We start from the raw sequence: 26,472 nt of genomic DNA, 5'->3' as shown, positions 1-26,472 counted from the left end.
CCAGTGTCGCTAATAACACAGGTTTCTGAATTCTACATATAGGCCTATAGAGTATAGAGACCATTTAAAAATCAGATCAAGACAATAGTGAAAAGTTTGAAATATAACAGTTTGATAAAAGGATTTCATTATGAGTGAGATCAAACTGAAGCTTTATCCTCACTTCTCAAACGCTTTTAACTTCACAAAACACTGAACCATTGTACAGAATTAGAGATAAACTCTGCACAGAATACTGCTCCCAAATGAAATCTCTTTCACTAACAGGGATCAAGATCACCGATGCATGCAAACAAAGACACTGTGAGTCAGTCAAGATTCACCCTTCACTTTCATTTAACTTGTCCAGTACAAATGGCAATGTAAAAGCAGAAGGCTTCCCTTGGTTGGAAATAAAATATTTTACGGTCATAGCTCACTAGCGAAACCTGTGCTGATGGTATGGCTAAATTTTAGAAGACAGCAATAAAATACTTTTGTAAACTTTAATGTTATAAAACAGCATATAAAGTTTATTACAGAAAATATACAAGTCACAATCAATTTTAATTTCCAATATATTAAACTAAACCTGCATTTGAAAGGTAGACATGGCACCCATCTCTGTCTATAATATATAAAGGTTAAACATTTCTTGTGTTATCAAGAGATTTAAATAGCTAATTCATCTTTTATACCTGAGACAGTCTAAGTAGACTAAAAACCTGTAACAGTCCCTGAATAATGACACCGGATAACCAATTTGATCTTCAGATTCTAGTGTACGTCACATTGATTGAAGATTTTTGCTCTTTGACCAGTAGCATAATTGAGTTTGTCCTAAAGTCTAAAAGCATATCCTGTTATCAAAGTTTATTTAATAAATAAACTATTCCGGATTAAAAAGAAATACATAAATGACCTGAAGTTAAAACATTTTAGCAAGTGAATGCAAAATTATTACATAGAACTTGATTTTTCATGTTTTTCAAAATTTGGTTCCATCTTAATGAGCCACTTATTTCTTTCCTTTCGTGTGTTTGTTTGTTTTTTGGAATGCATCCCTACACATCATCATCTGAGAATTTGAATTTGGCATAAACAATAAGCATAACCACTGACATAACCACACACAAGGAGCCAACCACTAAATAAGCAATGCCCAAGAAGTCGTTCTTCCCTCCCATCCAAGACACATTGCTGAAGACCACCTTCTTTTTTCCATCAAAACTCATTACTGGGTAGTCTGGAAATGATGTGGTTAAGGAACAAACAGTTCATTCATGCTGCACATGAGCACTTCTATGGCAGTTAAAAAGACAGTAAAGCTTACTCAGATAACAAGCGTTTCTAAAAACTTTGCCTTAAAGGTGCAATAAGTAATGTTGTAATCATGCTACGCAGCCAGTCATTTTTGGACGCATACTGACACCTCAAGTAAAAGGATGTTTTTAATCACTGATACCATTGTAGAAATACTCTATTTCTATAGACTATATTTCTATACTCTATCAGCTGGTCACGTGACCAAAAATTAGAAGACCAGCTCCATGTATATGTACTTTTATTAGAGCGAGTCTTAATCTCATGTGAATGTACACTACCGTACACTAAGTTTAAGGTCAGTAAAATTCAGCAAGAACACATTAAATTTATCAAAAGTAACGATGATGACATTTAGAACGTTGCAAAAGATTTCTGTTTCAAATAAATGCTGTTCTTTTGAACTTTCTACTAATAAAGGAATCTTAAAAAAAAAAAAAAAAAGTATCATGGCATCCCTAAAAATATTATGCAGAACAACTGTCTTCAACATTGTAATATTAAATGTTTCTTGAGCACCAAATCAACATTCTGAAGGACCGTGTGGCACTGAAGACTGGCGTAATGGCTGCTGGAAATTCAGCTTTCCCATCACAAGAATAGATTAGCCTACATTTTAAAATAGTAAACATTTACTTCAAATTGCACTAATATTTCAAAATATTCCTTACTGTATTTTTGATCAAATAAATGCCTTGGTGAGCATAAGAGAACAGTTTTTTTTATCTTACCGACCCCAAATATTTGACCGGTAGTGTACATAAACATATTTTTTAATAGTTAAATTAATTTCCTTATGTGTCAAAATTGTATACCCACATTATTTGTAACGTAAGAGTGGGAACGGCCATTTGTAACTTGAATGTGTGAGGCTTCCGGTCTCATTCCCTTGCAGATTTTTTTATGCTTGTTATGCTTGTTATGCTGCTTTACAGAAAATGTAAAGGAGGGAATTTGCAAAAATGCACCTTTAAGACAAATCGCAGCTGCTCTTTTGACTGTCATGCCTTTTCATTGATTTGCGTAGGCACGTCATGCATATTCAAAAGAAAAACCCCTGTTTCTTCTACATTCTGCTCTAGATCAACTAAAAGCCACACCCAACCTGTAAAACCTGTTTGCCTGGATCACAGGCAAACACTGTCAAAAGACATCTGCGTACAGGTCTGAAGCCATAAGCCATGCGGTCTTGAGCCTACAAATATCTGAAGACTTTCTGACGGTAGCCAAGAAGTGGCTTAGATGAAATCCTACAAAATTAAGAACATGGAATGAATGAATAAAATATGATAATCCTACTATTAATTCCCAATAAATGTCTTAAATGATTTTGACTTGAAGATGAAGGATACTGTAATGGACTGTCAGTGAGTAGTTCCCAGCAGGGAGCCCCCCGCTATAGTCCCCCTCTGTGATTCGCCGGTACAGCTTCCTGAAATCAGGAAGTGCTGATCTCCTCATCCACACAAGGAAGTCCTGGTTCAGGAAGCCATTGTTGTTCTGGTCTGTGAGGTCCAGCTCATATGCTGGCTTGGGCCAGTTTATGGGCTTCACTGTACCTGTTAATCAGCATTAATAAAGATAAAGCATTTAGGTTATATTCCAAGTCTCAAATCAAATCTGGGGATAGTGACTTTAGCATTATAATGCTAAATTTAAGGCTAATTACCATTGAAAGCCTTTGCAAAAGAGCCATCCACAAGCACAGGGTTCCTGTACTTGAGGTTGTAATCGGTCCACCAGGAGATTCCTTTACCATCTAATGGCACCTGCTTCTTCGTACCATTGATTATTTGGTAGAGCTCAAATGTGTCTTTGCAGAAACAAACAAACAAAAAAATATTTTAGTAATCCATCCCAGAACCAAGTATACATAAAATGAATCTACCAAACAGAAATTATACCATTGAACATGCTATTTGCAATAGCGCCGCATGGGACAATGGGGTTCTTTTTGGAGTCATAGTCAAATGGAAAGCAGAAATTGTCTGGACTCTGGAAAGTCAGATGAAAATAAAAACAAGGAACGTATGATCCATTACATGGAAAGAAATATTAAAATTATATATATATATATATATATATTAAAAGATCGCTCTGGCCAGACACAAACCTTGAAGTATTGTGTATCGCCAGTAAGCTGATTGTAGTCTTTTGACACACCATATTTCCTGAAGTTCTGGTAGTAATTAGACAGGCCATAGTAAAAGAAGATGGGGCCCTGTAAGAACCACAGACATTATCAGTCAGTCAGCATTGAGAGAGAAACATCAGGCTTTAAAAGAGAGTCAAGCTCAAAGACTTTACCTTAAACAATTCACTGAGGGCAAATGTGATTTCACAAGTGCAGTTTGGGGTGTTTGGGATCGTACAGCTGAAACAGGGTGAATCCTTAGCAATGCCCGTGTAATCCCTCTGTGACATGGTGAGAAAACAGAGCATTAATCTTTAATTAACATCTCTCACCTTGCACAAAACACCCTGGTGTGATATAACACCTCCAAACTAACTAAACAACTAGGCAGTGTAATGTAGGAGCCAAGGGTTTGATAACTCTAAAACAGACTTGATTGTTTACATAGTGTTGTCTATCCTTTAACAAACAAGCGAATACTGACCTCAGTACAAATGTTAAACTACTTAAGAGGCTAAACAAACTCTACAGTAAAATGCCATGTCATCCACCCAGTGAACTGGCTCCTGTTGTTGTCCTGCAGTAAACGCGTACCTCTAGCACTTGTATGGTCTGTGAAGTAAGAAAGAGGCCAACTCCGATGCCTATGAAGGCCAAGCCAATGAGTAGAAAGCCAGGAATGATAATGCCAGCGGAGAGTATGGGCTGCCATGCCGGGAGCCGTTGCTGTGTGAATGCGGTGTTGTCAGGCCGTTCAGTCGTCTCTCCCTCGTTCTTCATCCTGATGTTTTAAGAAAAGGAAGGACAAGCTTACTGTGTGTATCTAAATGACATTGGGCTTTAAAAAGAGTGTTATTGTTTTATCAATGGAAAACATATCGGAGTTCAATGCAACAAATAATACATCAGAAAAGGGTTGTTTCTTCATCTTTGGGAACTTTTATATACCGGGCGTTGGGAATTTATTTTATAGTTAGATTTTAACTTTAATCTTTTTGTTTTATAAAAGTTACATTTAAAACTGCATTTGAAACATTCATCATTAAGGACGTTACAAAATACTTAAGTAGCCAATAGATTTTAATTTTTCATTTTAAAATCTTGAGTCTTAAAAATATGAAAATCCACCAATTAATATAAACCATCTACTATTATAAACTAATTCAATATGTATTGTGTAGAAATGATTCATATACATTTATTTAAAAAATACCTCTCAGTTGTGGCATCATTTCCACCCCACCAAACAATAATTAAGAGCATATAGATACAATTACGCATGTGATGTGTGATGAACACACACACAATAATTAAACGATTTAATAAAAGAGCAACCATCACATTTAAGTCCACAGTGGCCATAGTAAGAAACAACCAATTGTTAGTTGGTTGGTTGAATGTGCAAGTCACATATTGTTTTGGTCAATATCACTAATAAATTTGGCTTTAATGTCATTATTATTATTGGATCCTTATAAATATATTTACTATAAGTTAATGGCAAACTTAATCATAGAAAACTGATCAAAATGTTGTATAACATGAAGTCAAAGAAATGTTAGTGAGAATCACCTCACCAGCACTACAACAACAATGGGTGACGTCGCAGTAAAACGAAACCTTGCTTCATGAATCTCATCAGTAATCACTCAATCTGAGAGCAGAAAACTTAATAAACAGGTTAAAACTAACCTTTAGGAACAGATCCGCGCAGTCAGTTTGGCCTATTTTAGTTGTCCGCTTTAAAAAAAATCGCGCAGAACTTTACATCGACAAACAGAAGACACACCTTCACACAGTCCAGTAGCACTACCTGTTTGACCTGTCCCGCTCGCCGCACGGCCGCACCTGGATCAGCTTTTCCGCTTTGCGTATGCTCCTCCCATAATATACGTCACACACATGGCTCGTCCTCCCCACAAAGCGCATACGTCGATTTCTTTCTTTTTTTTACGTCGCATACATTATCCCTTTCCAACTTCAGTCTGGTCACTGGTGGTGGTGGATTGTTATGATCAGGATCAGAATCAGAATGAGCTTTATTGCCATGTTTGGAGTTTGTTTTGGTGACAGAAGCAGGTTCCAACACAGTGTCAACAATAGGCTACACAGATAGTAAAATACAAAGTATAAAGATATATGAAAAAGATACAAATGTAATCTAAATAAACAAAATTAGACAACGTTGTACAAGTGAGCTATATACAGCAGAGTAGAATATAATTAGCTGTGAATGGAATAAAAAGTCGTCAAATAAATATATTGCACATAATATTGCACAGTGAACAAAAATGTTCATGAGGTAGACTGCCTGAGGCAATCTTGTGCCTGGCTGTTTTTTGGTGATCAGTGCTCTGTAGCGCCGGCTGGACAGCAACATTTCAAAGAGATCGTGACTTGTGAGTGATCCAGGGTGATTTTCTGAGCCCTTTTCCTCACTCTGGGTGTATGGTCCTTGGAGTATAGGCAGGGGGGCACCAATAATCCTCTCAGCACTCTGAACCGTCCTCTGTAGTCTTCTGATGTCTGATTCTGTAGCTGAGCCAAACCAGACAGCTCCTGTTGAACTTCTTCAGCGAAGGAAGTATAACCTCTGCTGAGCCTTTTTAGCAGAGCAAATATTATTGTCTCACTTCAGGTCCTGAGAGATGGTGGTGCCCAGGAACCCGAATGACTCTTCATGGTGTTCATGATGGTGAGTCGGGGGTAATGCTGGGGTGCTTCTTCTAAATTCCACGATCACATCCACCGTTTTGAGCTTGTTCAGCTCCAGGTTATGACTTCACCAGACAGAAAGCTGTTTAACCTCCTGCCTGTATGCAGACTCAGTCATCACCATTGTGTATAAGGCCAATGATGAATGATGCAACTTCAGAAGTTTGACAGAAGGGTCTTTGGCAGTTAGAAGAGTATTGGGGAGAGAGAATCGGGGCGCCAGACCCAGTGCTGATTGTGCTGGTGTTAGAGGTGAATTTCGCCATTCTCACAAGCTGTATCTGTCAGAAAGCTGGCGATCCACTGACAAATAGAACTAACAAAGAGCTGGGTTAACTTAGTCTGGAGTGGTGCTGCCTGGGATGATGGTGTTGAAGGCTGAGCTGAAATCCACAAATAGGATCCTTGTTAAAGTCCCTGGTTTGTCAAGATGCAATTGATGTTTGCTCAATAAGCAAACAGCAGGGGGTCCAGCAAGGGGTCCAGTGAGGTCCTTCAGGTCAGCCAACACCATGTCTTCATGACGTGAGAGCGACAGGTCTGTAGTCAAACTTTTATGACATAATTTTGAGCGATTTGTACCAATTTCATAATATTTATAATGTAGACATCCTATTCAGAAGTGGTTTGGGCAGTAGCCTAATGGTAATATTTGATTTGTATTCAACCTCTAAAACCCACGGCATGAAGAATATTTCGCTATCTATCTATCTATTGTTCTGTCATTTCTTTTGAAAATCAGTCACAAAAAATCTGAAAACTAAAATCTGAAACCCTTCAAATGATAAATGGTTGTCAAGATTACTTTAGGTTTAGACTAAGATATTATTGTTATAAATGTGTAAAGGCAAATGTTCCTTTATGTGGGGGAGGGGTCGTCTTAAAATATTATTAGGCTATATTTTATATAATAGATTAAGATATTTATATTTATTCTTTGTAATATGCGAAAAGTTTATAAAAAAGGTTTTGTTTTTTCATAGTGTGATTTTTGGGGGAATTGAATCCAACTGGTGTCAATTTGACTGACTGCATCAGGATAGTATGCAGAATTCGAACATAACATAAGGGTTAAGGAATGGGACCTTTTACGTAGTTGATTGTTCATGAATTTTGCATACAGTTAAACGACGCAAGTAGAATTTGCATAAATTAAACCTGAATTTCCGAAACATTTGATCGATGGCATTTTACCCAATTACAACACTGGACAATTTAGATCCCGCCTTCTTTACCCTCGTCGTCTACCCTGATTGGCTGTGGTGTTCTGGCAGGGACAAGCGTCTGTTTCTTTGTGCTTGACTCCCCACAGCCGCGAGGAGGTAAATATAAATAATATTTGTTTTTATAAACAGAGCACAACGCGTTAAATTAGACGGACGCATCACATTTATATATATTTTAAATGATAATTATAATAAATAAACAGTAATGAAAACCCAAGGTTTTCTGTATGGATAGGGAAGAGCTCGTGCCGCTAGCAATAGCATGTTTGCTAATCCGTGCACGAGCGTCATTTATAGTCTTTTTTTTATTACAAAATATATTATTTGTGAACGTTTGATACAATAAATTCTTTAACGCGTTAGTCCACATTTAGAGCTGAGGCTGGTGTTCCTGGCTTTAAATAGCCTATGTGCGGTAAAACGTTAGCGTTTACCTGCTATTGCTATTTAAACAGCTAGACTTGTAAATTATATTCAGGCCGCTCATTTATTGCGTTGGTCTCTCATTAAAAGTTAATATATAAATATAGCTTTCATTTGCTTTAATGCTAACTTACATAATTTGTTCACGATCTATTTGAGCAGAGAAATTGGGCCAGAATAAGATGCGTTTTGTAATGATGTAACGTTAACGTTACGTTACAGTCAAAGTTATTATGCAGCATTTACACAACATCTCTAAGCTCCTCTCATACCTAAACAACCTGAGTGTCTCCAACAATGCCTGTTTGTTCAGAGCAGGTGCACTAGTGCGACGTTAAATTTCTGCAAACCTCTTTTTGTTTTGAGGATAAGCATTAAAATGGCACATGTAATGTGTGGCAGTCAGCAGTACATTCATTATGTTAGGTATGGGACCAAACTGTGTGGAAGGAATCCAAGATGATCATTATTAATCTGAAAGCATTTAGTTTATGGCAGAGACTGAAATATGTATAGATGGAGAACATGTTGTATTGTCTCTCTTTAGATTGCTGGTCATCTTTTGTTTGTGCACCTACATTCAGCTTTTTTCCTCACTTCAGGAGAATCCTCTGTCACCTGTGATGCTGTCCAATAAGAAGTCAGACCCAGGCTCCTCTTCCTCAGGGGGTAACGGCGGTGACCGTGCTCCTGAAATCCTCCCTGCCCCTCAGGCTGGTCCGGCCGGTCCCTCTGGCCCGGGTTCAGCAGATGTGAAAAAGAAAGAGAGAGCCTCCCCAAGTGGGGAACCAGGTGGCCCCCCTCTCTTGCACCCTCCTGGACCAGGAGGGATTGATCAGGACTCTGCAGAGGGGCGCAGAACCAGTCGCCGCAAGCGGGCCAAGGTAAACATCTCTATTAATGTTTCCTGTTCTCTGAAGAGAGAACAGGAATGATTAAGGCAGGCTTATTTATTTAGCTGAGTTGAACTGAGACAGAAAAACTGGGTGAAGTAAAATAATTAATTGGCACTAAATAATACATAACTTTTTATTGCTCTGATACTTAAATTGGTCTGATTGCTAATCAAAATACTGACTATATATATTTTTTTATATAAGTGGTATAGTGTTTAAAAAAATCCAACATCAAATCCTTAACCGAATTCTGGTAAATGTTGATATTTGAAATCACCAAAACAAACATGCCCCTACTCAAAAGGACCACACCCCTATCTTTATGGAGTAAGTTTCATTCATAACGTTCCGTATTGTCCCTCAAAATACTCCCTCACAGAGTGTTAGATGGATAGGATCGTAAAAATTCCGTCATAATCTATTATGACCCGTCATTTAAATTTTCATATTTTAATGCTAACAAGACATTTAATATCTTCTGGTTTCAATCACATTTTTATTTCACAAACTTACAGGACTAGCATATAGGCTATGCATTTATTTATATTATGAAAGAAAGATGAAAAAAGACTGTACGTCACTTTTCATATTGAACCGTTGTCGCAGACCGTGAGTAAACCCAGATCATCACTTCCTCTCTACTACGTTACAGAATTACATAGCCTAAACATGAATGAACATCAGAAAACATGTTGAAAGATACTTTACGACTAATGCTGGGTACACACCAAAAGATTTTTTACATCTTGTAGGATTTTCAAAATGTGATAGACCACAAACATGAGGTCAAAACATTTTTTTAAACCGTTTTGCTCCTATCGTGTGTGGTGTGTCATGATCTGACAAAGACAGCACACCACACACTAACAGATTTTCAACCAGTCTCGACTGTGAACACAGGAAATCTCGCGAGTCTTCAGAATAAGCAAGGTGGACGATATGCAGGAAGAAATTGCGATGATATTGTTTGGAATGATTTTCACAGAAAATTCACGGGGAAAAAATTATTTTATTTTTAAAAAGAGAAATATTTCTGACCAACTCTTCTCCTTGTCCAGTCTATTATGGTAGGTTTTACACAACACGTTGTATAAACATTCGTGCTGTTGCCACAAATAAACAAGCTGATTCTCCATCTCTGCTGTCCACATCAATTTCACTTTGTGCTGTGACATGACTACGTTTTTTATGCTTCCGTCTTCCATCATCTCTTCTGATTGGATATTGTTTCGTTTCACGTGATAATCTCCAGAGCGTGCGCATTTTTTTTCGGGGTTCCCCCCACACATCAGGATTTCTGATCGTAAATATTCAACATTTTATGACAGCCACCATTTAAAACAAAATGAGCTGGATTAGAAACTTAATTATGTAAGTATAAGTATTTTAACTTTATTATTATAAAATGGACTTAAACTGGGTGCTTGCTCACCTGTGTGTAATCAAACGCATTGACTTCTGAACTCGTGCTCTGCCGCCACACTAAAGCACATTCGCCACCAACTGGACAGGGGTGGGAATTACAGTTACAAGTTACAAAACTGTCAAAATGACGGACGACCTTCAGATTTTTTTCATCACTGCTAAATAAAATGCGTCACCTTGCTCATCTTCCAAGTGGAAATTTCTATGAAGCTGCCACAGAGAAATCCATTGCATGCAAAATCTGAGGTAAAATGAAAAGATTTAGTTTTTCTGCTCCAGATATAGTCTTTTCAAAATAATATATTCATTTTAAAATGTAACATTAACATGATAGTAATTTAAACGTAGCCTTTGTAAAAATATAAGCTAAACATTCAATCAAGTCAACAAAAACAAGTCAACTAGCAGCAGAAGTATTGTTCAATGGACTAGTCGAATTGTCTCGCACATTCCTAGTTTTCATCAACAGCTCCCTACATAACACGATAGTCCAAGTACCGGTAACTAATATTACAAATGTGACAAGATGACAAGGAGTTATAGCAATCACTAAAAAGGGAACAAAAGATATATAGATATATATTAGGAGTATGTTATCTCACTTTTCTGACACACTTTGGGAGCCGGTGCTTGAAACATGCAGTGGAGGAGGTTTAGACATTCCAAGCTTATAATAATAATGCAAACAAGCTAAGATGACACAAGTATATTCAAGAAAAGACAGCATATTTTAGTTCTGTGAAACACAGCAAAATGTGTTTCCTCCCCCATCGTCTGTATATGCCATATTTATAAACCCCAAAATGACACATCTAACTATTAACAACAAATTAACATGTTTTTCTCAAAACCTGCAGGAAATTCAACAATCTGAACAAGTTATGTTCCAAATTTTAGGTTGATATCTCAAAAAAAGATTTTGTTTGGACGCAGTACCAAACTTTTCCTCTAGATGACATCCAGGCTCTATTGTGTCATAGCTCGCTGCATCACAAAATAAGAATCTAATGTGTTTCTTCATTTAAAAAAGTTCAGACCATTTCTTCTTAAAAACAAAAAGAAGAAAAATATTATATGTAACTATTATAACTCTTGGCATGAAATTTAGGTTTTCTACCAATCTTTCATAAATTTTCATGTATATCACTATTTCAAAATAAAGGTCTGAACATGCCTTATGAGTCTGAAAATATTCTTGTTGCAGTTCTTGTAATACATTTACTGTACTGCCATTTCTATTAAAAACTGTACCAAATTTGAAAACTAGAGTTTGTAATGTTTCAAAACACATATTTTGTCAATATTACTTAAGGTTTAGAGTGACTGATTTTATTGGTATAAAAATATAATGGCAAACTTCCCACCGGTAGGATGGTGACAGTTAAGGGGTTAAGTAGAAACTGGATAAAACGTTACCACACAAATTTTTTTAAAAAGTGCCATTGTTTATGTATTTTGTAATGTATCCTTTCTTTCTTCAGAGTTTGATACGTATATGAACAGACTTCCAAGTCAAGGATAACAAACAAGGGATTCAGGCAGAGGTTTTATGTGTTTCACTTGTATGTTTCACTTGTGATGTGCTTCCTTCTTTTGTTCTTTTCTATTTATCGGTTTTAAATAATCCCTGTAATGCCAAAAAATCGCAATAAAAAGTGATATTGCAGTAAGTTGTAAGAGAATAATGGTCCCATTTCACCCCAGGTGAAGCAGAACAAGGTTTTAATGAAGCTTTTATTGTGCCTCCTGCTGCAGGTGGAGTACAGAGAGATGGATGAGAGTCTCGCCAATCTGTCGGAGGATGAGTATTACTCGGAGGAAGAGAGGAACGCTAAAGCTGAGAAAGAACGCAAACAGGTGGTTCCTCCACCAGCCCCACCAATAGAAGAGGAGAATGACAGCGAACCTGAGGAACCATCAGGTATGGAAAGAGGTTGGCCTAATCTATCATTTTATACCTTTTACTGAATTCTAAAAGCACTTTATCAAACATTTAAAAATTATTCCTGTCATTTTTGGCATAATAGTTGTGAGTCTATGAATTTGAAATATTGTAACTTTTCAGGTGTAGAGGGGGCTGCCTTCCAGAGCCGTCTCCCACATGACCGTATGACATCACAGGAAGCTGCATGCTTTCCTGACATTATCAGTGGACCACAGCATACTCAGAAGGTGTTCTTATACATCCGGAACCGCACAGTGAGTTCACAGCTGGAGACACAAATTTGTGATATTTGATTTGTTTTTGTTTTAAGCTGGATAAGCTAATCATTATTATGGCAGAAACTCTTCTAGAAGTCATATTGGATAATACACTACTGTTTTATAGTTTGTGGTCAGTAATACATTTGTTTTAAAGAAGAAATTAATACTTAATATTCAGGAAGGAAGCATTAAATTGATCCAATCTTTTCAACACTTTTAATAATAAATGTTTCTTCAGCACAAAATCAGCCAATTGGGATATTTTGAAGGATCCTGTAATGGCTGTTAAAATTTAGCTTTGCCATCACAGGAATAAATGACAGTTTAAAATGTATTAAAATAGGAAACAGTTATTTTAAATTGTAATCATATGAACTATATTACTGTTTTTACTATATTTTTGATAAAATAAATGCAGTCTTGGTGAGCAAAAATCTTACAGACCCAAACTACTGAATAATAGTGTCGAAGATATTTAAAGGTGATTCAACAGAAAAGTTTCAGGAACAACTAAATGTGTTTTCCAGTCAGTTGTGAAAATGTCTCCTCTCTAATGTTCAGCTTCAGCTATGGTTGGACAACCCCAAAGTTCAACTGACCTTTGAGGCCACTGTGCAACAGCTAGAAGCTCCATATAACAGTAAGTCTTTTCCACCTGACATTGCTTTGATTCCAAAAATCCAAAATTGTATGTTATTACACTTTATTGAATGTGTAGACTTAAAAGGTACACTATGTAACTTTTACCCCTCCAGCAGTTTAAAAATTTTTTTGTGAATTTTGTGAAAGAACGTTGTTTTGGTTGTGCTTCAGCTCTATGTGGCTGCGGATGAATATGGTTCTTTCTCAAAACTAATAAAAGAGGGATATTTATCCTACTTCTCAAAACTTTTACTAGTAGGTTTAAGTTTAGATGGAAAGGATCTTAAACTGACTAGCTAAAGACATCATAGTAGCTATACACATTAATAGATGCAGTACTTCCTTGAAAAACAAATTACAGCACAGTGCAGCAACAACAACCATAATGAAATGACCGTTCACAATAGATAATGCTTTGCAATGTAAAATTACAAATAAAAACACTATCTTCACGTCACTTTTACAACATTTAAAATCCCTCAGGTCTCGCCATTTTCAAAAAGCCAAGACAGTGTTGATGGGTTTTTTTTTGTCACGTATTCTTTTTGACAGTAGACTTTTTGAGAAGAGATGTTCGAGATTTGCGTGCTTCATGTCAACCTCTCTCGATCATTGTGACAACTAACCTGTGCCACCACCACACCATACACACGGCAAAGTAGTCGGATAAACTTTTCTCTATTACGGATATGCCGAGAGCCGCAAGGGTGAGTGACGAATGCGAGCAATTTCCTGCGAAAACCATCCAGACAGGTCTCAAATATAAACACTTATAATAGGCTTACCTCATTTATTCAGGGCAAAAACATGTTTTGATGATGTATTGACTTATTTAAATAGTTCATTTTGAAAAGTTACATCGTGTACCTTTTAATTGTATTTGTTAAATATTCTTGTGTATATTTTTTATTTGTCTGCTGTTCCTTTCTGCAGGTGATGCTGTGCTGGTGCACCGGATACACAGCTACCTGGAGAGACATGGGTTTATCAACTTTGGCGTCTACAAGAGAGTAAAGCCTCTGCCAAGTAATTGAGACTTAATGTTACAACAGAGCAGAAATAGAGATATTAATGTCCAAACAAACAGGAAGACAACAGTATTTTTTCACAATTATGTTAAATTTTTCTGGTGTAGAGACAACTCTGTATTGTTCGTATTATACTCTCTTATGTTCTTGTAGCAAAGAAGACTGGAAAGGTGATCGTGATTGGAGGTGGGGTGTCAGGGCTGGCAGCAGCAAGACAACTGCAGAGTTTTGGGATGGATGTGACTGTTCTGGAGGCAAGAGTAAGTAAATTTTGCTACGATGCAGCATTTTACACACAGCTGAGACAAGTTTTTTCTTTTACAAACCTTGATTGTTCTTGATAGGATCGTGTAGGAGGGCGAGTGGCCACTTTCAGGAAAGGGAACTATGTAGCTGACCTGGGTGCCATGGTAGTGACTGGACTGGGTAAGAAATATCAAATACACTTCTCTCCAGGAAGTGGCACTGTTGACCATGGAAAAAGAGTCATGTTCATTCAGACTTTTTTTTAACAGTTTGAAATTTAAGTATACATCTCTTTCAGGTGGAAACCCTATGGCTGTAATCAGCAAACAGGTCAACATGGAGCTGGCCAAGATCAAACAGAAGTGTCCACTCTATGAGGCCAATGGACAGGCTGTGAGTGCACTTGAAACACTGACAGACACGCATCACTCTGGTTTCATACACAGATCAGTAACATATACTCGTATGTCTGTATGTATAAGATCAGAATATCAAAGTATTAAGTAATATATCAAAAGTAAAATTAATGTTAAAATAGGAATATAATGTAAAAAGTGTATCAGAATTTTGATCATGATATTAGTAGATGTGTACAGCATCCATTCCCTCCGTGTGTTCACAGTGATAGTGCAGTTGTTTCTCAGACCAGTTGACATGTTTAAATCAAATATGAAAAATCTCCTCCCATTCTCTTCTGATTGGCACCTTAACAATGTTTAAAGTCAAGCAGTCAGACTCTAATTAAAGAAAAAATATATATTCTAACAGTATTTTTCTCTCTCACTCTCTGCCCCCTCTTAACCCCTGCACATATTCCCTTTGCTACGTTCCATCCTATTCTTTTTGTTTTTCTCCTACTTGATTTCACTCCATTTTCATTTCTTAAAATGGTGATTATCCAGGGAGAGCGCTGCACAAGTGTAAGTATTTCTGTTTATAATATCATACAACACATATAATTAGAGGAATTGTTCTAGTTAATTTATTCACATACTTATGAACACCTGTTCAGTACTGTTTGCTACCCAAGAACATGATGGAAATTAACACCTGTTAAATGGCAGACATCCTGCTTTCATAATGTGTTCTGATCCTTTAAATACATGATGTTTATTGTCTGCATTGTTTGGTGATGCAACTGAATTTATGAATAATTAACCTCTGTCTATCAGTTAAAGTCAATATAATCCCTCTGGGAAAATGAATCCACATTAATGAAATGCTACAATTTGTTTAAAAAAAAATACCATATTGTTCCTAATATAAGACTCTGTCATTTTTCTTGGAAATACATCTGAAAAAATGCGGTGGTCTTGTATTCAGGGTCTAGACTTTTACATGTAAATAATTCACCCGCGCAACAATAGGGAGCGCCATATACAAGTAAAACGAGTTTTCCGTCCAGGACTGATAAACGCAGCGGAGTCATCAAACAGCTCTCGTTAAACAGCCAAGAAATACAGTGTGTCAGAGTGTAATGTTAGAAGAACCCAAAAAGACAGTCTTAATGTCATTATATATTTGGAACAATATGGTATTATTTTAATTGTTTTTACAGTTTATTGGTATGCACAGGCTTTTACATTTAAAAGAATAGGTCACTGTAAAATTAACTTGCCTCATGTTGCTTCAAATTGTATGTTTTGTTTTTGTTTTCTATAAAAGACAAAAGGACATTTTTAGATTGTCATCCATATATGTTAATTTAATGGTTGTAACCCTGCTGAAGGTCCCTAAAGAGAAGGATGAGATGGTAGAGCAAGAGTTCAATCGCCTGTTAGAGGCGACATCGTATCTCAGCCACCAGCTGGACTTCAACTTTCTTAACAACAAACCCGTGTCTCTGGGACAAGCCCTAGAAGTCGTCATACAGTGAGTGAACACTGGATTTATTTGCTTGTCTAAGACCTTTAAGAATAAAACCTCAGAATAAAAGCAATTCTTGTCCTTTAAAATAGCCTGGCACTGACATGCTGCTTTTCTCTGTTCAGGCTGCAGGAAAAACATGTGAAAGATGAACAGATCGAACACTGGAAGAAGATTGTGAAGACTCAAGAGGAGCTCAGAGATCTTTTGAACAAGGTAATTAACACACGGTTACACGTCCCTCAGTTACAGCTTACTCATCACACAGTTAATTTGCTTGTTCGTGTTCTTGTTCAGATGGTGGGTACTAAGGAGAAAGTAAAAGAGCTGCATCAGCAGTATAAAGAGGCCAGTGAGGTGAAGCCACCCAGAGACATCACAGCTGAGTTCCTGGTGAAGAGCAAACACAGAGACCTCACAGCTCTCTGCAAGGTACTAGACCAAAATCCCCACATTGACCAAACCCATATGACATCACCCCACACTGACCATATAAACATTGTGCACGCTCACACATTTAGACGTGCTGATAGAAAACCACATGTCAAAGACAATCAGTTTGTTGCGAACAATTCTTGCAATCCACCGATGCTGAATACACATTCGACAGCCAAGCATCCCTTATGAAATCTCCTAATTAGGTATCTGGTAGCAACTCCAGACACCTGGATCCATCATGCTCGATCTTAATATCTTTTTACTGCACAGCAGTGTTTTCCAACCATGCCAAACACCTCTGCGCTTGGTAATGGAGCATAATACCGTTTCAGCCTGCTGTTTCTGTTGGGTTGTTTTAGTACATTTTCCAAACCGCAGTCTAACATTGTCGGACTCTCTTTAGCACCCACAGAGCAGAAAGTTAAATTCCTAACTTAAGCGGTCTACACTGGTGAGATTTTAGCATGTTAATTCACATAATCACTCTCAATTGTAGCCTATTAGAGGCACTTGAACCATTTATGGTTGAAACATGAATTTCGACGCCTACTCACTCACTTGGGGTTTAACTTCGTTTTAAACTTTAGAGATACTTTTAGTGCGTGACACAGAGAGCCTTAAACACTGGCCTTCAGGTTTATAGTTTGGAAAAATGACAACTATTTTATTCATTTTCATTTTTCATATAATCAAAATAAATCAATATACATAGTCTGATTAGTATTCAAAGGGGCCAAATAATTTTGTTAAAAAAAAAGTTTAGGGTTGGTAAGATTTTCTTCACAAATTATTTCCATTTAAAATCACTTTTATATTTTAATATAATTTAAAATGTAATTTATCTCTGTGATGGCAAAGCTGAATTTTGAACAGCCACTACTCCAGTCTTCAGTGTCACATGATCCTACAGAAATCATTCTGATATGCTGATTTGGTGCTCAAGAATCATTTCTTATTATCAGTGGTGAAAACTGATGTGCTGCTTAATATTTTTGAAAGTTTTTTTTATTATTTTTTTTATAGAAAGTTTGCAAATAAACTAGAAATGGAAAGCTTTTGTAACATTATAAATGCCTATACTACCACTTTTGATCAATTGTAATTGCATAATGAAATAATTAATTTCTTTCAACAACAACAAAAAACTGATCCCAGACCTTTGAACAGTAGTGCATATGGCTTTAAAGGGACTCAAAAGACTCAAAAAATTACTATACCTGTAATTTTCTCTCTTTCATGCTATTGAATGGGCTTTCACCTTGTGTGGAGAGTAATATTCATTGTGCTTGTGGTCGTCTTGTGATTAAAAAGACGTTTTTGCAGACTATAACAGTCTGACACACAGAAAACTGTAGCAGGATATTTTAAAGTTGTGTGATGTGGTTTAAGGGTAGACTTTTCTTTAAATAGTCCCATGCTGGTTAGCTGGGTGAACGGCTGGCCCACTCAGAGAGGGATGACTCTGCCCTCTGGGATGAAACCACTGCTGCCTTCAGCCGTTCACTGAAGAGTGTACACATCCGAAAACCTCACACTTAGGTGCTAGGGAGAGAGGACGGTCTTATTTTTAACTGTTCTGGGTTCAATATAAGTTAAGAATCAACTTTTTATAATACCAATTTTGTGGGGGGGTTTTTTATATTATTTTTAAATCCCTTCTTATTTGATTAATTAAATTGTGTAAAAAGCCTGCACATTAATTCCCCCATCTATATTTAAAATACAGTATAAACCTGTATTCTGTCAGGCATTGGCCACCCTGCTCTCTAGATATGGTATTGCCCTCTCATTTATAAACCCACATTGATTCAACCTCAATGTAACCTCTTAACAATAAGAATAAAATACAAATGCATACATGTGCTGATCTGTAATCCTGTCTGTCTGCTGCAGGAGTATGACGAACTGGTGGAGATGCAGGTTAAGCTAGAGGAGAGACTACAAGAGCTGGAGGCCAACCCACCCAGGTAATCATATTAAACCCATGCATGTAATCAAACAGTGAGGCCACATACCTGTCTAACCTCCCTATTGAGTCCAAGTAATGTCATCCTGGATCTCTTCCTCAGTGATGTTTATCTGTCTTCGAGAGACCGACAGATTCTTGACTGGCACTTTGCAAACCTGGAGTTTGCCAATGCTACACCTCTGTCCACGCTCTCGCTCAAACACTGGGATCAGGTACTGCACGTCCACCTTTTCTTGCAAAACACCTTTTATGTCTTAATAGTGTTCATGTAGCTCAACTGGTAGAAAATGGTTCTTACAATGGCAAGGCCAAGGGTTCGATTCCTATTCAAATGCATATAAATGTAAGAAAACAAATCTTGCTTCTGCAACCTTTCCCCTTTCCTTCTGTGTTTGAGTAGGACGATGATTTCGAGTTCACGGGAAGTCACTTGACTGTGCGGAATGGATACTCATGCGTACCAGTGGCACTTGCAGAGGGTTTGGATATCAAACTCAACACTGCAGTGAGACAGGTCCGATACACATCATCTGGTGAGTCAGTCAGTCCAGCTCCTGCTGTTTGTTCCTGTATTTTGGTGTGCTTTTTATTGAGTAAGTTTAAACATAATTTCCTCTCCATCAGGTTGTGAGGTGATAGCGGTAAATACCCGCTCCACTACCCAGACGTTTATTTATAAGTGTGATGCCGTGTTGTGTACCCTTCCTTTGGGAGTGATGAAGCAGCAGCCGCCAGCCGTGCAGTTTGTGCCTCCCCTGCCGGAATGGAAGACGGCTGCCATCCAGAGAATGGGCTTTGGGAACCTCAATAAGGTGTGAATAATTCCTTTGCAGGCGGGATGTCGTTGATGTAATGACAAAATTGGCCTGTGTCAGCATGGGACATTTTATATATGCATATCCAACTAATCCACTTTGGCTAATACAGAGTGAAGCTGGTTAGGTCAAATCATATTTCATACGATGGATATGTGTGTGTATTTAATGAGTCCTGAACAAATTTACCCACACACACATTGAGTGTCCAGGATGCGTCATCATCCTCCTTCACTCCACTCTCCCTCTCGTTGTTCGGCTGCAGCAGAAAAATACTGCAGTATTATGCAATTGTCCTGCTCCATTTCTTGTTTTTTGTCACAAGGGGGCACAGTGTGTTACCAGATTTATTCACAGTGCTGCTATATCAGAAACAGCTGTCTGTATACACCGCAGGATGTCAGAAATGTTCACTGAAATGCTTTTTCTTTGACTATTGAAAGCAAGCTTCAGCTGCTTTTTTAAGATTACATGTGTTTTTTACTTATCAATATGTATCTTTCTAGTGACAAATATAATCTCTCAGTAATGGCATTTAGTCCTGGTATGCTTAGCATTTACATTGTCATTTTTAAGACTGATACAAAACAAGAAGCGGCTTTTATTACGTATATTTTGCAACGGAACTTGCAGAACAGTCAATGCTACAGTGTGCTGTGCCAAATGTGCTTGATGTATGTGCATACATATGATTGTATTTTTACCAACTGAGAACTTGTGAAGATTTTATAAAGTATGTTAAGGACTCAAAACAGCACCAGGAATTCCTCCGTTGCACACGCAAACGAAGGTCCTGCTGTAAGGAGACAGCGTTTCTGATGCCGGTACCGGATTGCATTAGGCAATGTAGCTCCTATGGCGAGAAATAACAGGAATGCTTGAGAATTCTGTCCTATTTAGGGTTGCATCGTGTGACAGCACATCCTGTTTTTGGTTCATTTAGATGTCTTTGGTCCGTGTTGCATTCCTATTTCAGTCGGAGTAAATGAGGACAGAATTGTCATTTTTGGGTGAACTATACCTTTACTGTCCTCTACTAACAGTGGCGTGATTAAAAATATATATTCTGACTTGATCTGTGTCGTCCTCGTCCTAGGTGGTGTTGTGTTTTGATAGAGTATTCTGGGACCCCAGTGTTAACCTCTTTGGACATGTGGGAAGTACCACGGCCAGTCGAGGGGAACTGTTTCTCTTCTGGAATCTCTACAAAGGTGATTATCATTCAGTTTAAAGATGCACCAATATTAAAATTCTGGTTAATAAGTTGATCATTATTTTGATGTTATGGGCGATAACCAATAAATTACTAATACAAATCTTTACTATTTTGTGGGGAATTAAAAAAATTATGTTTAAATGCAAGAAGTAAATTTAATCATCTCAACATTATTGAAATTATGAACAACAAATCTTGAGATCTGCTAAAGATTACATTTAACTATGTAATTTAATTTTTACTTTAATAAATTACATAACAATGTCATATAGACCTTATGTAACCCCTTTTCAGCGCTATGCTCGTTGTCTTTTGTCTTCCGGTCTGTATTTTCACAGCGATCTTGCGTATTTATGAATGAACGGCTCGTTTTAAAATCTTCCTGGTCAACTGACATTTGTTAAGACATCTGCATTAAACTTTACAATCCTCATGATAACTTTTGTTAACTTTACATTAAGTAAATCCACTTCAAAAGCTAATTACTCCTCGACAGCGATGCCATAGAAATATACAGAGCGACCGCAAAAACGGAAGTTCAAAGACAATATTCTAAAGATGGCTGCGCCCTCGTTTCTCTGGTGCATAACGGTCTATAAAGCTCACATTAAATCTGACTACTTTTGCCTTCTCAGCACCCATACTGCTGGCTCTGATGGCAGGAGAGGCTGCAGGCATTATGGAGAATATTAGTGATGATGTCATCGTTGGCCGTTGTCTGGCAATCCTCAAGGGTATCTTTGGAAGCAGTGCAGTACCTCAGGTGAGCTCAGATGCGCTGGAGTAGCTTGCTTCATTTGTAGTTGAATACTGTACAACAAAAGCTTGTGTGAGTAACAGTTATGAGAGGAAACTTCGACCTAAATCCACTAAAAAGTTCAGTTCTCTCAAATCTCGGTACACACTCGTGATTTTGTGGGTCATTCCCGCGGCATGGAGCGTCTGGCTCTGCTCCAACGACAGCAAACTTACTATGTGTTATGTGTCTGTCGTCATGGTAGCCAAAAGAGACAGTGGTGAGTCGCTGGCGGGCCGACCCCTGGGCTCGTGGGTCCTACTCGTACGTCGCAGCTGGTTCGTCGGGGAACGACTATGATCTCATGGCCCAGCCCATCACACCTGGTCCTGCCATACCTGGAGCCTCACAGGTGAGTGTCATAGTTTATTGCTCATTTCCTCTGAGATGTGTGTTACCTGAAGCAGATGTCATGCTGATTGTGTGCATTTCACAGCCTGTTCCACGTCTGTTCTTCGCGGGTGAACACACGATTAGAAACTACCCTGCTACGGTGCACGGCGCTTTGCTGAGTGGGCTGAGGGAGGCAGGAAGGATCGCTGATCAGTTCCTGGGAGCCATGTACACTATGCCACGCCAACCCACAGCCAATCCAAATCCACAGCCCTCCCCCAGCGTCCAATAAACATCTAAGCCCTGCACATGATGCAGCCAGAGAGAGGAGTTGGGGGTTGACGGTAAAAGAATGTCCTGGTAGATAAAGAGTGGGAGGGTCAAGTCAGGACACTGGGTGACTCCTTAGACTGAGAATGTGTGTGTATTTATGGGAGAGTTTGTCTACGTGTAAGAACATGCCTTTAGGGAAATCATTCACTAATCTGAGAGCTGGAGCCAGGATTTAAAGGAACCTTTCACTCAGTTCCCTTCTGTCATGCCAGCTAACTTCTAGGTCATCTCAAAGGACAGGTGGATGGTTCCTGACGAATTCCCAGGTATGTTGGAATTTACCTGGAATGGTTTGCTCCCTTCTAAGGCACATATAAGGACAAGCATTTACACTTAATGTTACTCAATGTCTCAAAGTATCAGATGTTTCAAGGCAGAGCATTAATATTTCAGTTGTAAAAAAACAGATACGAGATGGACATTAATGCATTAGTTGAAATCCAACTGCCCACACAACCCATTCCTTCTTATTTTTTCAGAATAATAAAAAAGAAGAAAAACAAAAGCAGATATTTTGACTTTGCTATGTCCCTCACTTAGTAGTTTGAATGATTTGTTAGGAAAAATTGTCTTAGCTGGAATGCACATTAAATTTTGCTAATATTATTTGTTTCTGTTAAAATAGAGTATCAGTTATAGCTTTGTATCTTTTTTGAGCAGTTGAAGTTTCTCTTAAGTTTTATTTGTTTAATTGTGGTCATTGTGATCTTTTTTTATATTTTGTTTTTTGGTATTAAAAATAAATATGAAATCAGCTTCATGTTCCCTGTTGTCTGTTTTTTTTTTATAGTTCTTTGTGGGTTTTATTCTATTTAATAATTTCAATAAATAATTTGCCTTCTCAAAGAGCTGATTTTAGACCGAATGCATTTTTGTGTTCCACTACTTTTTTAAGGTAAATGTTGTTTTTTAAGGTAACAAATATTTTTTTTAGGATTTTGCACATTGGTGCCCCCATTTAACTTTTAAAAACATGTCTTGAGAACCTCTGTTCTTTTCCATTCTTCAGTGCTGCGTCTCGCTCTCTGTGAATGAACCTCTCAAGTTTGCGTTCTTAGGTCTGTTTCACACACGATGCGATTTTGCGTTCCACCTTTACGGTCTCGCACATGAGTTCTGCCTTAAGTCAAATGAAAGTTAGCATGAAATGGTCATTCTAAATTCAAGTTATTGATCTTATTGTGAATTATTAAGCTATGCAGGTTTCATTTAAAAAAAATATTTTGTACTTTAATGAAGAACTACATTTTCTAGTGATTTATACTGGACTACTCTAATCATTAGTCTGCTTAAACCTGCCCCTTTCTTAAATTTGACCAAGTGCGCATTCAGATATGCCTTATCCAATCAACAACCGTTCCAAGCATCTAATCCCTGCCCCTCTTTTTCTTTTCTATAATCCATTTCTATTTGGCGTACATCACCATACAAAACCAGGGTCCCCGCGGATCCTTAAAAAGTATTAAAAAGTCTTAAATTCGATATTTAAAATTTAAGGCCTTAAAAAGTCTTAAAGTCTTATTTTTACTTATGAAAAGTCTTATTTTTACCTATGAAAGGTCTTAAATTTTAGATTACACTTTGGCGACGTATCTAAATGCTTTCCAAATGAAAACTATCTAATTAGCGTACGTATTATTTTTTATTATTCTATCTTTGTGGATTTGCTTGTTCACATGACGATTCGCGTCATTTACGGCAGCGTATTAGCCTGCGTCTGTCTCCTGCACGCGAGAGGAGAGGATAAGAGAACGAGTAAATGTCAGTTCAATAGTAAGTTCATTCTTTGTGCTTAGGATTGTCTATGAACTATGATGATATAACGTTACGTACGAGGCACCGCAAGTTCGAGCTGACATCGTATTTGTCTCTCATGCTTGCTTTCACTGCGTGATGTGTCAGTGCAGTTATAGGTATGTCCCCAAATTAGTTTTTGTCTTATTATATTATGTTGTTATATTAGAATATCACGAGCAAGAGTGCCGTTTTCCTGTGCTCAATTGCAAATGTGCTATTTATTTTATACAACAGTTAAATTAACAATAAAGTTAACATTGTGTGTTACTTTTTATATTGTCAATATTGTTTGTTTCCCCCTTTATTTCGCCGACGAGAATTTTATAATGAAACTGTAGTCCAACAGACAGCGATTCTTTTTAAAAAACTGAAATCCGCGTTTTGAACGAATCATTTGATTCAATGAATGAATCGGCCGTTTGAACAAATCGGTTGAATATGACTCCAACAACTCGCTTATTAAGACAGTGACTTACTGCCACCTACTGGCGGGTTTAGTTGCATATTTAAAGTAGGCTACCCTTTAATTAAAATGTTAAAATTATAAAATATTTCATATTTAAATATTGAATAGCTTTATTTATGCAATTGCAAATTAAGTGTAAATATAGTAATGCCAGTTCGGATGCCGCTTCTGTGTCACCTCTGCACTGCAAGGATGGTTTTTAATTTAATTATTTAATTTGACAGTGGTACGGTCTTATTCTAATAGAATTTAATTTGAATGTTAGAATTTGACATAAAAGGTGATGCATACCTCTAAATACGTTTAGAAATAATTTCCATATTTAGGTGAAAATGCCCCTGGAAATCAATTTAAGGTGGCAAATATTGCCCCTTAATATTTTTTTTATTTCAGTCACTACTGTGAACTGACCACTGCATAGATAGAATATGTTAAATATGAATATCTTTGTGAGTCCTGCTGTCAACAACAGGCCTAAACCAGCCATGGTACCAGTACAAAATCAGTGAAATATCATCTGATTATTATCAACAAAACTTTGAAAATATCGAGATATATTTTTGTTAATATTGCAAACCCCTAATGTACGGTATTAATTTTTATTTCTTCAGGTCTTAAAAAAGTCTTAAAAAGCCTTAAATTTGACTTTAAAAAATTTGCAGATACCCTGAAAACTACTGTACTGATCTTTTGGCACTTCCATTACATCCATTACTTAATTTAAATTTTTTTATGTCTCTTCTGTTCCGCAAGATGTGGTCACAATTTCCGCTGTCCATAGATTTCCCGTCGCATAATTCGTATTGTGGGTTTAAGTTGGTCACATGGATTCAGCAGTTGACCAACAGAGAGAGCTTGGTTTGAAAGAGACTTCTGTGTGAGCTGATGTGCTTCATTCATTGGTGGACCTTTTTTGCACATTTAGCTAATATGACCGCAATTTTTAGCGCTGCGTCTCAGTTGTAAAATGCAATTGTGTGTCCTGTGTGAACTATTTTTTTAATTTATTTCAGTCAGACACTTAAGCTGTTTAGCCCCTTGTCACATTCTCGTGTTTTCCTCCTCTTTCAGTTTTGTGACCATTTCTTTCCGTTTTTATTCTTCTTAGTTTATCCTGTCTCTTCACATGTCATGCTGCCCAGAGGCTTTCCTGGCATCTCTCTGTTCTTGCTATAATCCCTCCAGGCCTCTGGCTTCAGCCCCAGTTTGTGTGGTGTGGGCCCTGGCAGCTGCACTGCATTGTGGGAATCTGAGGGACCTGAGCTGATATTGGCCCCAGCAGTTTGGTTCGTGATTAGAGCCTTGAGCGGCCTGCACTAAGATGCCACAACCATATTCTTATTCATAATACTGCAGTCGACCAGTGGTTTTGATAATGTGAGTACATTTGGTTCGTTGACCACAGAGCCGAATTGCCCTCAAATCATGTGTATTAGATATTATGGTATTTTGTGGATACTTTTATCTTGAGCTGTTAACTGCAGGCAAATTCAAGACCAGTTCCTCTAGAGTTCCTGAAGATTTATTGACTTTCCTAGACCCACAACGTTAGCGGCTACCAGGAAATGATGCGCGAGCTGCACCGCCTCAGGACAGACTCCATGATTGATTGCATAATATTAAAACTTATTTTAGACTATTTAACTTGTATTGTAACATCGTTAACGTTTCACAGTGTTGTCAAAGACACCAGGATGTCCTCGGGGATCTCTGATCAATATTTCACTGTTGGACTCGGAGTATGTCTCTTTGAGAGTGATTTCTGATGCACAGGCCCTGCAGTAATAGGTACACGAGCGTGTCAGAACTCAAACCTGACTCATCCTGTTCACAGGCAGATGTTACACTTAATCACCCACACAACAACTTCACAAATGAATGTGCTCTAAAAACACAAAACCCCCCACACACCCGTGGAGTGCAGAAATGTAGCCTACTTAATGTGGAATAAAATACCCATATATACTCATACAATACCTTTACACAGAGAAAGGCTGTCTAATGTTTTTACTTCTTTTATTCACCTAGTCAGTTTCATGTTGACGCTACACTAAAATGATTTTTACTCTTCTTCGGTAATGCTGATGAATGTTCTAGACTGGAAGAAAAGGTGGGATCAAGATTGACTTCACTGTCTAGACTTCTCACTTATCCAGTTTGTCGAAATTTGAATGTCATTCAAATAACTGTCCAGTTAAGGC

General features: G+C 37.6%; 2 protein-coding genes across 9 annotated transcripts; one reads left to right on the top strand and one right to left on the bottom strand.

The window, feature by feature from the left end:
- Positions 1 to 471: 471 nt before the first annotated feature.
- Positions 472 to 5,423, bottom strand: tmem30b (transmembrane protein 30B). 5 transcript variants are annotated; one of them, XM_079632052.1, is made up of 9 exons: positions 5,226 to 5,340; positions 5,014 to 5,090; positions 4,031 to 4,217; positions 3,610 to 3,717; positions 3,416 to 3,523; positions 3,207 to 3,297; positions 2,972 to 3,115; positions 2,655 to 2,861; positions 472 to 1,225 (listed from the first exon to the last, which is right to left on the bottom strand). In XM_079632052.1, exons 3-9 carry the CDS (start codon positions 4,214 to 4,216, stop codon positions 1,044 to 1,046), a joined length of 1,026 nt encoding a protein of 341 aa, XP_079488178.1. In that variant the 5' UTR covers position 4,217; positions 5,014 to 5,090; positions 5,226 to 5,340; the 3' UTR covers positions 472 to 1,043. The 5 variants fall into 5 exon arrangements, with proteins under 5 accessions (XP_079488178.1, XP_079488174.1, XP_079488176.1 ...); XM_079632048.1 differs by lacking the exon at positions 5,014 to 5,090 and having other exon boundaries at positions 5,250 to 5,423; XM_079632050.1 differs by lacking the exon at positions 5,014 to 5,090 and having other exon boundaries at positions 5,226 to 5,361.
- Positions 5,424 to 7,375: 1,952 nt separating this feature from the next.
- kdm1a (lysine (K)-specific demethylase 1a) lies at positions 7,376 to 22,762 on the top strand. 4 transcript variants are annotated; one of them, XM_079632047.1, is made up of 21 exons: positions 7,376 to 7,473; positions 8,403 to 8,684; positions 11,877 to 12,042; positions 12,187 to 12,320; positions 12,888 to 12,966; positions 13,902 to 13,994; positions 14,150 to 14,256; positions 14,341 to 14,422; positions 14,541 to 14,635; positions 15,145 to 15,162; positions 15,972 to 16,114; positions 16,234 to 16,324; positions 16,406 to 16,540; positions 18,440 to 18,513; positions 18,616 to 18,727; positions 18,916 to 19,048; positions 19,140 to 19,327; positions 20,427 to 20,541; positions 21,182 to 21,309; positions 21,548 to 21,694; positions 21,779 to 22,762. In XM_079632047.1, exons 2-21 carry the CDS (start codon positions 8,424 to 8,426, stop codon positions 21,965 to 21,967), a joined length of 2,490 nt encoding a protein of 829 aa, XP_079488173.1. In that variant the 5' UTR covers positions 7,376 to 7,473; positions 8,403 to 8,423; the 3' UTR covers positions 21,968 to 22,762. The 4 variants fall into 4 exon arrangements, with proteins under 4 accessions (XP_079488173.1, XP_079488171.1, XP_079488172.1 ...); XM_079632045.1 differs by having other exon boundaries at positions 11,877 to 12,054; XM_079632046.1 differs by having other exon boundaries at positions 11,874 to 12,042.
- Positions 22,763 to 26,472: the final 3,710 nt, after the last annotated feature.

Source organism: Phoxinus phoxinus (assembly GCF_949152265.1).
Source record: "Phoxinus phoxinus genome assembly, chromosome: 13".
Taxonomy (NCBI): Eukaryota; Metazoa; Chordata; class Actinopteri; order Cypriniformes; family Leuciscidae; genus Phoxinus; species Phoxinus phoxinus.
Note: the sequence above shows the minus strand (reverse complement) of the source record. Positions and strands in the feature narration are given on the sequence as shown.